This window comes from Diabrotica virgifera, chromosome 5 (genome assembly GCF_917563875.1).
Source record: "Diabrotica virgifera virgifera chromosome 5, PGI_DIABVI_V3a".
Lineage (NCBI taxonomy): Eukaryota > Metazoa > Arthropoda > Insecta > Coleoptera > Chrysomelidae > Diabrotica > Diabrotica virgifera.
Window position 1 is genome coordinate 241,512,694 of NC_065447.1, and position 15,536 is coordinate 241,528,229.

General features: G+C 32.7%; 1 protein-coding gene across 1 annotated transcript in view; it reads left to right on the forward strand.

The window, feature by feature from the left end:
- The window catches only part of LOC114331968 (GTPase-activating Rap/Ran-GAP domain-like protein 3), a 301,406-nt gene that overhangs the window by 83,403 nt on the left and 202,467 nt on the right, over positions 1–15,536 (forward strand). Inside the window, exon 2 of the mRNA XM_050650939.1 lies at positions 11,737–11,806. Within this exon, the coding sequence (XP_050506896.1) occupies positions 11,737–11,806 (70 nt within the window). The remainder of the gene's footprint in view (positions 1–11,736; positions 11,807–15,536) is intronic.

Below are 15,536 nucleotides of genomic sequence, written 5' to 3' on the forward strand. Positions count from 1 at the left end.
TTAAATTCAGAATAACTGTCAAACAGTAAAACGTTCAGTTGCCCTATTTTTTCACATGGCAAATAATGTGTAATTGGATGAGTGAGTCTAGGCTTTGAGTACGAATCAAAGCGTCCCCAAATTCGCGGGTTCGAATCGCGATGCAAGTTTTTATTTTTTTATTTTTTTATGCATTTTATGATTGTAAGTATATTTGTTATATAATTTTTTTTTTCAGAAAATGCGTATTTGACATTTTTGGCAACAATTATTATCGTTCAGAAATTATTTTTTCTTTGCGGCATTTTTCAATGTGTTTGTGTGCGTTTTATTCTTTTATTTTTTAAATTTTTGGTATTATCTTAATAAAAATTTTTGGAAAGTAGTATATATATATATATCGGTTTTAAAAACGTTCTCCTACGTCTTCCGATGCCTAGTCGCCATTCACTTCGGTCCATCCAAAGGTCTTCATCCAATTCTCTTTCTCTCATTTCTCGATTTATGCCTTCTCTCCAACTCAGGCGGGGTCTTCCTCTTTTTCGTCTACCATGAGGGGTCCACGTTAGGATTTGTTTCGGGAGTCGTTCTTCGGACATTCTTTGTACGTGTCCATACCATCTAAGCTGTTTGGTACTAATGTCATCTACTATTGTGTGTTTCACATTCATTATTTCCCTAATTCTGTTGTTGGTTACCCTTTCTAATCTTGATTTTCCTGCTGAGCGCCTCCAGAAATCCATTTCTGTTGCTTCAAGTTTTCTCTTGTATCTTTCTTTTATTTGCCATACTTCACTGCTGTAAGTGATTATACTCTTAACAATTGTATTGTATATTCTATGTTTGTTGTTGTTTGATATTGACTGGTCCCAGAGGATGCTATTGAGAAGGGTAATTGCTTTTCTTCCCTGGTTGTTTCTTTCTTCTATCGTCCGGTCTACGCTTCCTTCTTGTGTGATGGTCATACCAAGGTATTTATATGCGTCGCAATGTTTAATAATTTCGCCATTCCCCAGTGTAAGGTCCTGCTGTGTCCCACCGATACACATATATTCGGTCTTTTTTATGTTTATTTCCAAACCACCTTTTGTGTACTCCTCTATTAATTTCCTTGTCATATATTCTATATCATCGTAGTCTTGCGCTAGTACAAGTTGGTCGTCTGCAAATGACAAAGTGTATATTGTATTGTTGCTGATCGGTAATCCCATGTTTTTGCATTTGCGTTTCCAAAGTTTTAGAGTTTGTTCGAGGTAGATCTTAAATAATGTAGGTGAAAGGCAGCACCCTTGTTTTAGGCCTTTGCTAATTTGGAATCCTCTCGATAGCCTGCTTCCAACTTTCACCCTTGATGCAGTTTTGGTATACAATTGTTTCGTCGCTGTTATTAAATTTGCGCTTATATTGGTTTTCTCTAATGCTTCCCATAGTTTGTTTTGTGGGATGCTATCATACGCTTTTCTTAAGTCCACATATAACAGATGCACCTCCTGGTTAACGGCCAGTTTCTTCTCAATAATCTGTGTAATACAAAACAGATGGTCAACCGTTGATCTCCCTGCCCTGAATCCTGCCTGTTCTTCAGCTTCTATATCTTTATATTCGTTTTCGATTTTATTTTTAATCAGTTTTCCGTATATTCGGCTGATCGAGTTCGTTACAGCGATGCCTCTGTAGTTGTCACATTGATCCCGTCTGCCTTTTTTATGTATGGTGGATATCCATGATGTCTTCCATTCTTCTGGGATTTCCGCTCCGTTGATGCATCTTTGAAAGAGTTTAGCCAGGTTCTCATATAATTTTGTTGTGCCATATTTTATTAGTTCAGCTGGTATGTTCCCTGGTCCTGGTGCTTTGTTATTTTTTAAAAACTTACATACTTCTTCTACTTCTTTTGTTGTTACCCGTAATGGTGAGGCTAAGATATTTACATTGCTGGTATCACTGTTATTTAAAAATTCCGCTCTGTCCTCATTTAGGAGTTTTTCAAAATATTCGTCCCATTGATCCGGTGTGATTGCTGATATTATATCTCTTTTCTTTTCCTGTCGTAGCGATTTTAATACTTTCCAACTTTCTGTACTTCTCCGTCCTCCTAAATGTGTGTTAATCATGTTACACTTTTGCTCCCAAGCCTCATTCTTCTTTTGGCATATCATTTTTCGCACTTTAGCTTGGACCCTCCTGTATTCTACCTTATCGGCGTCGGTCCTTGTGTTCAGAAATTTTTTATACTTCTCTCTTTTATTTTTAATCTCTTGTTCTATTTCTTCGTCCCACCAATACGGAGTTTTTCTGTGGTTTTTTATTTGGAGTCCGAGGGCCTCTGTTGCTGCTTCCTGAAGACATGTTTTTATATAATGATAATGCTCTTCATTGCTGGTAAATTGCATGGTTTCTAACTTTTTATCTAATCTACTCCTGTATAAATCCCTCACGCTTTCCTGTTCTAAGCTGTTTAGGTTGTATTTCTTTTCTGTTAATTTTTCTATTTCCGCTGCAGCTTCTTTTAAATCTCTTGCTCTATCTATTTCTATTGTGAGCTTTGTTTTTAATAGATGGTGGTCACTGCCGCAAGTGGCTCCTCTATATACCCGCACATCCTGTACAATCAATTTAGTCTTTTGTCTTATGATTGTATAGTCTATGATTGATTTCAGCCCTCGGGTATTTTGTGTCCATGTATATTTATGGATATCTCGGTGTTGGAAGAATCCGTTTGTGATTTTCATATCATTTTGTTCGCATAAGGCTATTAGCCTAGTACCATTGTCATTTATAGCTTCTTCACCATATTGGCCTATGACTTTATTGTGCTGTTTCTTGCCTGTTCTACTGTTTAGGTCCCCCAAGATTATAATTTCTCGTGATCTGCCGATATTTGCAATTTCTGAATGTAGCTTTTCAAAAAAGTCGTCCTTAATATTCACCAGTGCATCATCGTTTACTGCATATACTCCAATAATCGTAATCTTTTTTCCTTTGATAGTTAGATTAATTTTTATGAGCCTTTCGCTGATGGCTTCCCAAGCAGTTATGAATCTCCTTAGTTTCTTGCGTATAAGTATACCTACACCTTGTTGTGCTCTTTTCTCCTTTGGTACCCCGCTGTAGAAGTAATCATATTCTCCGATATTTTCTGATCCTTGACCCTTTCGTTTTGTTTCGGTAATCACTGCGATGTCTATGTTCAGTCTATTTATTTCGTGTATTACTTCATTTATTTTTTGTTTAAACCCTTGTACGTTCCAAGTTCCAATATTCGTCATCCTTTTCCGTAGCATGTGTCGTCGTTTTATAATCAATCGATTCCGAGGCGTTTCGCTAGGTTTTTTAACAGTTTGAATTTTTCCGAGTAACGGGGAGTTAACCCGATGCCCCAACCCCCGACCTGGAGGACCAGGGTTTGATTTTGGAGTATTCCTTCTCCTAGAGGATTTGCTTTCTCTACAGCTTTAGAGCATCCTCCGCCCTACCTGTTGGTCCGCGGGTAGTATTTTATTTCCTACCTATCCGCCAGCACTAGGCTGGTGAGGACATGCCCCTATCTGCCACCTTGGGGACGCGTTCTCTAGGGGTTACAGGTTCCCCCGAGAGGGAAAGTAGTAAGTATTAAAATTAGTTTAATATTTAAATAAAATATAAATAAACTATTTAAAGTACATTATATCAACTTCGTTAAAATCACATAATATGTAATAGAAGTATAACTTCTTACGTGCGTACAAAGACACACACATTCTTTTTTAAGAAACAAAAATAATCCTTTTTTTAAACACTTTAAAAAAGTTGTAATCAGTTTTCCCCGAAGTGCTCTGTTTTTTGGTTATTTCACATTGAAATAGTCGATTTGGAATTTGACGAAGAAGAACTCACTTTTCATTAGCTACAACTCTGCTTATACTGGGTCTGCAGACCTCACGCGTACACCGTTATTTTCAATTTTTTACAAGCTATATTTTTACTAAGAATATTTTTTCCCTAGAGTACTTACTTTTTGAGTTATCTGCGAAAAACCGTCCAAAAACACGTTTTTTTTTTATTAAAAATGAACATATTCACTCGCAAATAACTCGAAAAGTATTGACTTAGTGAAAAAACTCTATAGAACAAAAGTTGCTTAGAATTAGTCATTTTATCCAATTCCGGGCCTATTTTGAACGTATATTTTTTCACTCACGAGAAAATAGTTTTCACCCCGTATTTCCCAATTATTGTAAAATGGAGGGGATGTAGAATTGTAAACTTTTTAAACGCTTTTATTTAGTTCAATAGATTGCGTCAAATCTTTGGATGTTAATTTGACTACCTTTTCTTCCATGCAAATGAATGAAAATTTGCAGACATATGCATTCGCGGTGGCAATACACGAATAGACAACAAAAATTTTTTGTTTATGTTTATTAATTGTTTAAATAAACAAAAAAACGATTTTAATGTAAAAAGGCCTAAATTCTCTTGTTTTTTACAATATAGAAACTTGAAACTTTTAAGGATGGTAGCTAATGATATAACCTATACATAATTTCACTTTTTACGTTAATTGTTTACGTTATGCGTCATAAATAAACAATAAAGTTTTAAATTTTGAACACTCATATATTTGTTTATACAGTACGATGCAAGTGAAAGGAATAAATTCGTTATTTCGTAAAAAGGCGACTTGAACCCTGGAATGCTACCTGGGGTACACTTGTACCCCAACCTTGTTTGTAAGTTACACCAATTTGCAGTAGTGGGTGTAGAAAATATGAAAATAAACTTGTGAATAATAATATAATAAAATATTTTGGTATACAAAATAAATTCTTAGCATGTTATCTTAAGATTGTTTTTGTCATAAGTTCTTAAAACATACATATATAAATATTTTAGGTCGATTTTATTTGGGGTACCACTGTACCTCGATGTAGCAGATTGAGTTTAGAAAATAAGTGTAGCAATCCAGGGTTAAGGAAAAATCCCGAAAGAGGTCGGTTTTATTTTTAAATTACGATATTTTGGCATATATGTCATACTAGTGACGTCATCCTTCTGGGCGTGATGACGTAATCGATGATTTTTAAACGCTTTTATTTAGTTCAATAGATTGCGTCAAATCTTTGGATGTTAATTTGACTACCTTTTCTTCCATTCAAATGAATGAAAATTTGCAGACATATACATTCGCGGGAACAATACACGGAGAGACAACAAAATTTTTTTGTTTATGTTTATTAATTGTTTAAATAAAAAAAACGATTTTAATGGAAAAATGCCTAAATTCTCTTGTTTTTTACAATGTAGAAACTTGAAACTTTTACGGATTGTAGCTAATGATATAACCTATACATAATATCACTTTTTACTTTAATTTTTTACGTTATGCGTCATAAATAAACAATAAAGTTTTAAATTTTGAACACTCATATGTTTGTTTATACAGTACGATGCAAATGAAAGGAATAAATTCGTTATTTCGTAAAAAGGCGACTTTAAGGAAAAATCTCGAAAGAGGTCGATTTTTATTTTGAAATTAAGATATTTTGGCATATATGTCATACTAGTGACGTCATCCATCTGGGCGCGATGACGTAATCGATGATTTTTTTAAATGAGAATAGGGGACATGCGATAGCTCATTTGATAGGCAATTCAATTCTTTATTCAGTAATGTAAAAATTTATATAATTATTTGTACAGGGTGTCCAAAAATAATTTTTTAATTAAATTATTTGACAAAAAGTTTTAGTGACATTTTACAGTTGCTCGTAAACAGAAAAAATGTGTATTACAGAAATAAATATTGCTTTTCGATTAAGTTAAATATTCAAGCCAGCTCCCGCCAGCCATCTGCCTCTTGGAAGTTTTAACATTCAATTTAAGCGAAAGGCAATGATTATTTGTGATATAAACATTTTTGTCTGGTTTATGACAGCAGTAAAATGTATTTTAATTTAAATTTAATAAGTTACACACATTCTTCTTTTTTTTAAACGCTTTTCTTTAGTTCAATAGTTTGCGTCAAATCTTTAGAGGTCAACTTGCCTGCCTTTTCATCAATGCAAATGAATGAAAATTTGCAGACATATGCATTCGCGGGAACAATACACGAATAGTCAATAAAAAAAAATTGTTTATGTTTAATAATTGTTTAAAAAAACGATTTTAATGGAAAATGCTTAAATTCTCTTGTTTTTTACAATCTAGAAATTTGAAATTTTTACGGATTGTAGCTAATGATATGTACTATACATAATTTCACTTTTTACGTTAATTGTTTACGTTATGCTTCACAAATAAACAATGAAGTTTCAAATTTTTTGCCGACTCCGACTACTTTTTATGTTTGTATATCATGTTTTATATACATATTTTAATAAACATGACGATATATTTTAATGTTTGAAAAATGTAAGACTAAAAAGTAAAAAATAAAAAAATATGAAAAAAAGTTTTTAGGAAACGCTTTTCTTTAGTTCCGGGTGACTAAAATTATAAATATTAAAAAATCAACTAAAAAGCAAAAAATAAAAAAAATTGAAAAAATGCAACACATTCGTTAAAGAAAAGCGTGGGGCGAAAACCGTTTATTCGATGAAGACGCCCCACGCTTTTCTTTGACGAATGTGTTGGATTTTTTCAATTTTTTTTATTTTTTGCTTTTTAGTTGATTTTTTAATATTTATAATTTTAGTCACCCGGAACTAAAGAAAAGCGTTTCCTAAAAACTTTTTTTCATATTTTTTTATTCTTATATACTAATAGACAGTTTCAACTATCTATTCCCAAATTTTCATCCTTCCTTTATTTTTTTTTTGAGGTTCTCGTAAAATGTGGTGTTCCCTGATCGGGCTATAAGTTTATATTATTGTAGTAATGGTAGTAGGTATATGTCAAATATAAATTTAACAACTTGTATTCCTTGTACATGTTTGGGAAATTTAGTTGGCGCTATAGCCCACCGCCGCGCGCCGAGCCCGCTCTCTACGTAGCTCGATTAATATCCGGATTAATAACAGCTCCATGAGCGTATTGTCATAAATGTGATATAATTGATTAAGTTCGAAAAGGGACTTGGGCTTGTAATATCCCATACCCATGTGGCGTAAAGTAATATCATATATCCCTGCCTAGAAATATAATATGCTCTGTGGAAAAGCGATGAAACATTATCACATCAAGGACCGTTTTCGTCCTTAAACCCCTGCCGATATAATTTAGAATATGTTTAAAAGAGAGACTCTCCTTAGTTAGCACCGGAGTCTTGGGTATAATAAACGGACCACTTTACTATATTTAAATAATTTGATTATTGAACGAATATATATAGATATATTATACTGTGACAAAAATAGGTAAATACTTACATATATTTATGCGTGTGAATTACCATTTACTAATTTTTAGAAATTTCTGGTTAACTTACTGCAGAAACTGGTTCAAAAATGTGTTGAGGATTTATGAATTCTTAAACACTTCCATAAAGAAATAAAATCATACGGAATAGTCTCAAATTGTGAGCTTATATATCCTTGAATAATTTACGAAAAATAGATTTTAGGCCAAAAACTGAAGCTTTTCACCTCGCAATTTTTACAAAATGGATCGATTTGTTTGAAAATTTGAAAATGAGTAGTGGGTAGTCCAAGGATCAAAATCTATATGATTCCAAAAGGAGCTTTTACCATAGGGGTGGTTGCCACCCCATCTCGGAGGTGGAAATTTTTTATTATATTTTGTCCGAAAAAGTTGATAAAAACATTCATTGTAAGCAAAAAATATTTCATATATTTTTTTGATAAAATTAATAGTTTTCGATTTATTCGCTATGGAAAGTGTTAGTTTTGTATAGAAAAAATCAATGTTTTTCGATATACCTACTCATTTACGATTCACTCAATTTTTGCTGTAGAGAAAATTTTTTCAAAACAAGTTCTTGGGAATTAAATAAACTAGAATTTTATATTAAAACATTTTTTCGTGTCTCTGATGCTAATCTTTCTATTCTGAAGAAAATGTCATTTTTTACCAAACTACAAAAATTCGTGATTCGCTTTAACTCTAGTTTTTTTTAACTAATCATTCTAAGCCAGTTAAATTTCTAGAATCTATTAATAATACATAAATAAATAAAAATAAATAAAGTCATTGACAAAAACACCGCCAACTTACATTATTATGCTTCCAATTGGATTTCTCCTTTTTTCTTCAAAAAAATATATTGATTTTTTAACCGTAACTTTTTTATTTGTTATCTTAGAAAGTTTGGTAAAAAATAATTTTGTAGGATTTTATAAGATCCAGAAGACTATTAATATTAAATCTTTTTAAAATCCTCAGTCGCAAAAAGAGGTGACTTTGAAAGGGTTGGTAAAGGTGGTTTTTTCATGTTATTACAAGTTTTAATTGTCAATAGCTCACTCGATTTTTGTCGTAGAAAAGATTTTTGCAAACCAGTTCCTTGCGAATTAAATAAGCTACAATTTTATATTTAAACATTTTTTCGTATCTCTTATGCTAATCTTGCTATTCTGAAGGAAAAGCCATTTTTTCCAAACTACAAAAATTCGTTATTCGTCATTTTTTTAAAAACTAATCATTCTAAGCCGGTCAAACTTCTAAACCTATTAATAATACATAAGTAAAAAAGACCAAAAAGGTCAATTACTAATTTTAATTAGAGTGGTGATTAGGGGGTTGCTTTCGATCACTTTTTCGCTGAAAAAAATAGGGACTGACATTCTTTTCATTATAAGTCACTTAATGTTTGAGCTAGAGACTTGTCTTTTATTTCTGGAGATAGATACTTTAAGTACCTTAAATTAGTTTAAACAAATTGTCCTCGAAAAATGCATAGTTTTCCCGTCTTTTGACTTTGAAACTACAATATTTAGCATTTGAAGAAGAAGAGCCAACAAATTATAATAAAGTATAGCTCCATTACTATTACTGGTCTTAAAGAAAATTTAAGGAAACGGTTCTGTTCATTTTTTCAAAGGGTACATTTTTGTTAAGTAATGTTGTTTTAATGAAACGAAAACTGTTTGAGTTATTAGCAGAAAACTTACAAAACACAACAAACAAAACTAACACGTTCGATAGCGAATAAATCGAAAACTTTCGAAACTATCGAAAACTATATTGAATTGAAATTTTCAGTTAGATGTCCGATTAAGGGTTAAAAATGGCCGAGTTCGCAATTTTTAAATTTTTAATTGCTTATGTCATAAACTATTAACTTAAGAGAAAAGTCACTAAAAACCTTTTCTGTTTCGAATGATTCAAAAAACCTAAAAAAACTTTGTTCTTATGCTGTTCATAATCGCCTGTCGTTGTACACATTTCTTCTAACTGACTTAGTCAAACACATACTTAAATTTAAACTTTACAGGAAAAAGGTTTTTTCTTCTTAACTATGCACTTTTAGATGCATCTGGTAGATACACGTGCAGGGCTGATGCCTGCCAGGTCATGGTTTTTAGCCTTGTGTGCTATGAACTCTCACCATACAAATTTATAGCCTTACAGGAAGACCGTTACTTAGAGGGTTCACTAGCTCTTAGACTATCACAAATGAGGAGATCTTCAGCAGAATGAAGAAGAACCGAGTGGTACCGACTACCGACAGCCATCAAATCTCGAAAACTACAATACTTCGGACAGATTATGCGAAATGAATTCAAATATGCTCTCCTACAAGTCATCCTACAAGGAAAAATATTTGGAAACCAAGGTCCAGGAAGAAGAAGATCCTGGTTAAAGAACTTTAGAAGCTGGTTTACCATGCGTCGGCCTCCATCTATTGATTTTTTTAAACTTTTTTGTCTTGGTATGCATGCGTACCATAAATATTAATTCGATGGCGCAAAAATCTCATTTTTGCTTATTTTGGGACTTAAGCACTTTTCATATGAGGCCGATGCATGGTAAAGCTGCATCTTGTTCGCACTTCTTCAGGTAAGATAAAGATTGCCATGATGATCGCCAGCATTATTTATAGATAGGCACATCAAGAAGAAGATTGCTTTTTTTTTATTATGTTTTTATTAAAATGGATTTATTAGTATAGCAACAAACGTATTAGTATTAGTATAGAGCATTGGGAGAGACAGGAATAAGTTGGCTAGCAGGTCTATTTAATAGAATTATGGAAGTTGGACAAATGTCAGACGAATGGAGAAGCAGTAGGTATATTAGTACCTGTCTACAAAAACAAGGGAGACATACAACAATGCACAAACTACAGGGCTATAAAACTACTTAGCCACACCATGAAAATATGGGACAGAGTAATTGATAGACGGATACGTGAATAAACCGAAATATCCGATAATTAATTTGGCTTTATGCAGGGCAGATCAACAACAGATGCAATTTTCATTGTAAGGCAACTGATGGAAAAATACAGGAATAAAGAGACCAACGCTCATATGGTATTCATTGATCTTGAGGAAGCATATGATAGAGTCCCTCGAGAGACTCTGTGGTGGGTACTCAATAAGAAAGGAGTCCATGGCGAATATGTAAAGATTGTGAGAGATATGTATGAGGGAGTAACGACTAGTGTTAGGACAGGTGTGTGAGAGACTGATAAATTTCAGGTGAAAGTAGGATTGCATTAAGGCTCGGTGCTTAGTCCTTATTTATTCTCATTAGTTTTGGACCAGATAACAGCGAAACTACAGGGTAGTATTCCATGGTGCCTAATGTATGCTGATGATGTAGTGTTAATAGGAAATAGTGAAAGAGACTTAGAACAAAAACTGGAACAGTGGAGACAAGCTCTGGAGGAAAAAGGTTTAAAACTTAGTAGGACAAAAACAGAGTATTTGGAATGTTCATTTAAAGATGGAGTTACTACAAATAAAACTATCTTTGGATGGTGAAATGATTGTGAAAAGCAATAGTTTTAAGTACCTAGGATCGGTATTACAGAGTAATAGAGAAATAGATGGAGATGGATGCAGTAGAATTAGGGCTGGATGGATGAAGTGGAAAGAAGCGAGTGGTTTGTTGTGTGACAGAAAAATTCCAATGAAGCTGAAGGGAAAATTCTATAAAACAGCCATAAGACCGGCTATGATGCACGGAACTGAATGTTTGGGCAGCGAAAAAGAAAGAGGAACAACAAATGCATGTGGCGGAAATGAGAATGCTTAGATGGATGAGTGGAGTGATAAAGAAGGATAAAATTAGAAATGAGTATATTAGGGGTGTGGCACCAATTGATGCCAAAATGAGAGAGCATAGGTTAAGATGGTTTGGTCATGTTCAACGTCGAGACGTTAATCACCCAATACGAAGAATAGCTGAAGTGCAGATTCCTGGAAGGAGTAGGAGAGGAAGACCAAAGAAGACCTGGGGGGAGACGATAAGGCAGGACATGTTGGTAAAGGGTATTAACATTGCTATGACCCAAGATAGAGTTGTGTGGAGAAATGCAATTAGGGAAGCCGACCCCGGATAGGGATAAGGCAAAGAGAATGATGATGAGTATAGCAAAAAACAAATAATGATAATCAAATTCACAATTAGTGCCTAATAAATCTCTAGCTTCATTGAGTATAAATTTTGATGTATTTAATAGTACTTAGTCAGTAAGTGACTTCTGTTGCATTGACGGTCTCTTTTACATATTATATGGGTGCATATTTTTGTACCAAAATTGTGAATTCTTCAGTTAAAAGCTGTGCTTTACCACAATTCATCAATTTATTTACATATTACTAACAAAATAACCGACCTATAAAGTAATCAATATTTTTTTTGTTTCAGTTCAACAGCTAGCGACCTTATATCAAGAAGAGGTGTATTTTCTAGACGATATTATGGATCAGTGGAGCAAGTATGTATATTTTTGAGATTTAATGCCTTATTAGTTTATTTTTAACTCCCTTCAATATTTACTCCGAGGAATCATGTAATCGATGTATGGAAAATGCAAAATATGGCATAAAAATAAACGGTGAATTTATAACAACATAAGATATGCCGATCACACGGTGATTTAAATTATCTACTATTTCCATTATTATTATCCAGGATTATTTCCAGTAACATAGATGAGTTCCAACAGGAAATAGAAAGGATTTATTAGGTTAAAGGGTGAGTTATATGTAATTAAGTGGCCAAAGGTTCCAAATCAAAGCCAAAAAAAAAATACTTCTTCCACTTGTTCATAAAATGTTTGCATATCTTGTTTAATCCCTTCTCTAGTTTTTATTTTTTAATCATTGCCGGTTTGTTTTTATTTTTTCGCTCTGTATAGAACGAAAAGGATTAAATTATGAATCATAGTATTGAAATTCACAAATTGAGTGTTTTTCTTCTTTATGTGCCATATCCTTTAAGGATATTGCCGATCATCATGGCCCATCTTGCTCTGTCTGCAGCTGTTCTATTTTGTTGTTTTTACACTCCACTGCTTGAAATTTTTCAGCCAGGACATCTTATTGGTCCCCGTTTTTATTCCACTTTCCCTTTTATAACCAACCTAATCAACTCATATTTTTCATTTCTTAGTATGTGGTAAATATCAAATATTCATAATTCATATGCGATATTAAACAGTATATTTTTATACCCCGTAGATCACATGAAATAATTTGTTATTATATTTAACCATGTGCGGGCTATTTCATTTGTTTAATTGTTGCAATTCATAAACAATATTTTGCCAATGGACATTAATTTGGCTGACTAAGTAAAAACCTTTGTTCTTTTGATCGTGTGGGCTATGACACAATTCATGTTGCCAGCAAGAGAGAACATACATTTAAATTCAGTCATTAGAATCAACTGAACCAGGCCAAATGTGCCTTCAACTTGATTCCTTCAAGTAACTTCAACGAGTCAATATGTAGCATCATAAGAGACTCAAGTTAATTCGCGTACGAGCCACATATCGCTACAGCTACGTTCTCCCGGGGTTGTTGAATTACCCTAGTGTCAATATATATTACGTATTTTTTATGAGAAATAAGCCACAATTTTACTAAAAAATGAATTTATTAATGTTTCGAAGCCCAAATCGGGTTTCGTTGTCAAAATACAAAATACTATTAAAATAAACAAACATGTTGTTGCTAAGTAAAAAAATTCTTCTAATAATTTATTTAATCTGACTCATTTATATTGGCAATTCAGACGTATATTATACATTTTAAAGTAGAAGACTTTAAAATGATATCGCCAATATTTATGAGTTGCGTTCCTGGGACGACTTTACTAAAAGATAGTTCATTCGATTACATGAAATCAATCTCAACTCAAGAATATCCGTCGCAAAAAAATCATAGCATGTGATCTGCCTTTAAAAAGACAACCAAATGCAACGATGACAGTAAAATTCTCGCGTTAGAGATTCCATAGTAAATCACGAGGGAAAAGCAGGAAAAAACCTCGTGATACTATCACGACATCGTAAGTATTTGGTCTTACATTTAATCTACCTTCAAAAAAAAACTAATACCAAATTCTGACTTTAATATGTTTAAATTATAAATAATATTAATATTACATAGATATACAATAAGTAATACTAAAATATAAAATTAGTACTAACTCGATATGTTATTGGCTTACTAATCGTGGTATTTTCTTTCTATTGACTTCCTCTTTCAGTATGGGTAACCACATCCTACTGCATTCTACCGAGGAATTTGCGACACAATTGGTTTCATTTAGCATAATTAGAGCCGCTTCTTTGATTTTTCTCTTTTTACTATCTGATTCTTTCAGGACTATACTTGAATCTCTCCACTGAACTCTATGTTCATTATCCCATGCGTGTTGACATATTTGAGATCTATCAAATTCTCTATTTTTAATATAATATGTCAACACGCATGGGATAATGAACATAGAGTTCAGTGGAGAGATTCAAGTATAGTCCTGAAAGAATCAGATAGTAAAAAGAGAAAAATCAAAGAATCGGCTCTAATTATGCTAAATGAAACCAATTGTGTCGCAAATTCCTCGGTAGAATTCAGTAGGATGTGGTTACCCATACTGAAAGAGGAAGTCAATAGAAAGAAAATACCACGATTAGTAAGTCAATAACATATCGAGTTAGTACAAATTTTATATTTTAGTATTACTTATTGTATATCTATGTAGTATTAATATTATTTGTAATTTAAACATATTAAAGTCAGAATTTGGTATTAGTTTTTTTTTTTTCTTTGAAGGTAGATTAAATGTAAGACCAAATACTTACGATGTCGGGATAGTATCACGAGGTTTTTTCCTGGTTTTCCCTCGTGATTTACTATGGAATCTCTAACGCGAGAATTTTACTGTCATCGTTGCATTTGGTTGTCTTTTTAAAGGCAGATCACATGCTATGATTTTTTTGCGACGGATATTCTTGAGTTGAGATTGATTTCATGTAATCGAATGAACTATCTTTTAGTAAAGTCGTCCCAGGAACGCAACTCATAAATATTGGCGATATCATTTTAAAGTCTTCTACTTTAAAATGTATAATATACGTCTGAATTGCCAATATAAATGAGTCAGATTAAATAAATTATTAGAAGAATTTTTTTACTTAGCAACAACATGTTTGTTTATTTTAATAGTATTTTGTATTTTGACAACGAAACCCGATTTGGGCTTCGAAACGTTAATAAATTCATTTTTTAGTAAAATTGTGGCTTATTTCCCATAAAAAATACGTAATTATAAAAATGCCACAAGGAAATAGCTTCAGAACAACGTCAATATATATATATATATATATATATATATATATATATATATATATATATATATATATATATATATCAATAAATTATCAAAGTGCTTTTGGTGTTTCAATAACAGACGATAGATTCCACTGAGCTCGAAGATTAGACATGGTCCTTCGCATAAATAGCTCATTTTTCTTTCCTTCATAGTGTTAATTATTTCTTTTCATTTTTTTCATCTTTCTTACTGTTCCGTCTTTGTTACATGTTGTTTCCGTGATATGTGCCACATTTTTCGATAACACCACATTTCAAAGCTGGTAAGTCTTGTTTCAGTTGCGTCCGTAATTGTCCAGGCTTCAATTCCATATAAAAGGGCAGAGATTACCTACATAACATCTCAATACTTTGTTTCTTTCTATTTCCAGTTTTCCATTGCATAATACTGTCTTCGACTTATTGAAATTGCTTCTGGTCTTCTCAATACGTCGTTTTATTTCAAGGTTGCGGTCTCATTGTTCATTTAGCTCACATCCCAAATAATTGTAACTGTAAAGGTTTTTCCTTCACGTAGATTGTTTCGTATTTAATCTTTTTCTTACTGACAATCATGATTTTGGTTTTTTTTTTTTTGTTAAGAACCATTTCATATCCATACCTTTCGCAGTACTGCAACCCTTGCAACCCTTCTCTGCTGTCCGTAAGAAGTATTAGTTGTTCCATTTTATCTTTGCCCATGCGCCACGATCCATTTTTAATTAAATTAAGTCAAAACATAAAGTGAAACGTACATCGATGTGTATATACATTGTGTATACTGCATACTATATGCTATACACATCGACGTACGTTTAACTTTATGTTTTGATTTAATTTGTTTGGAAG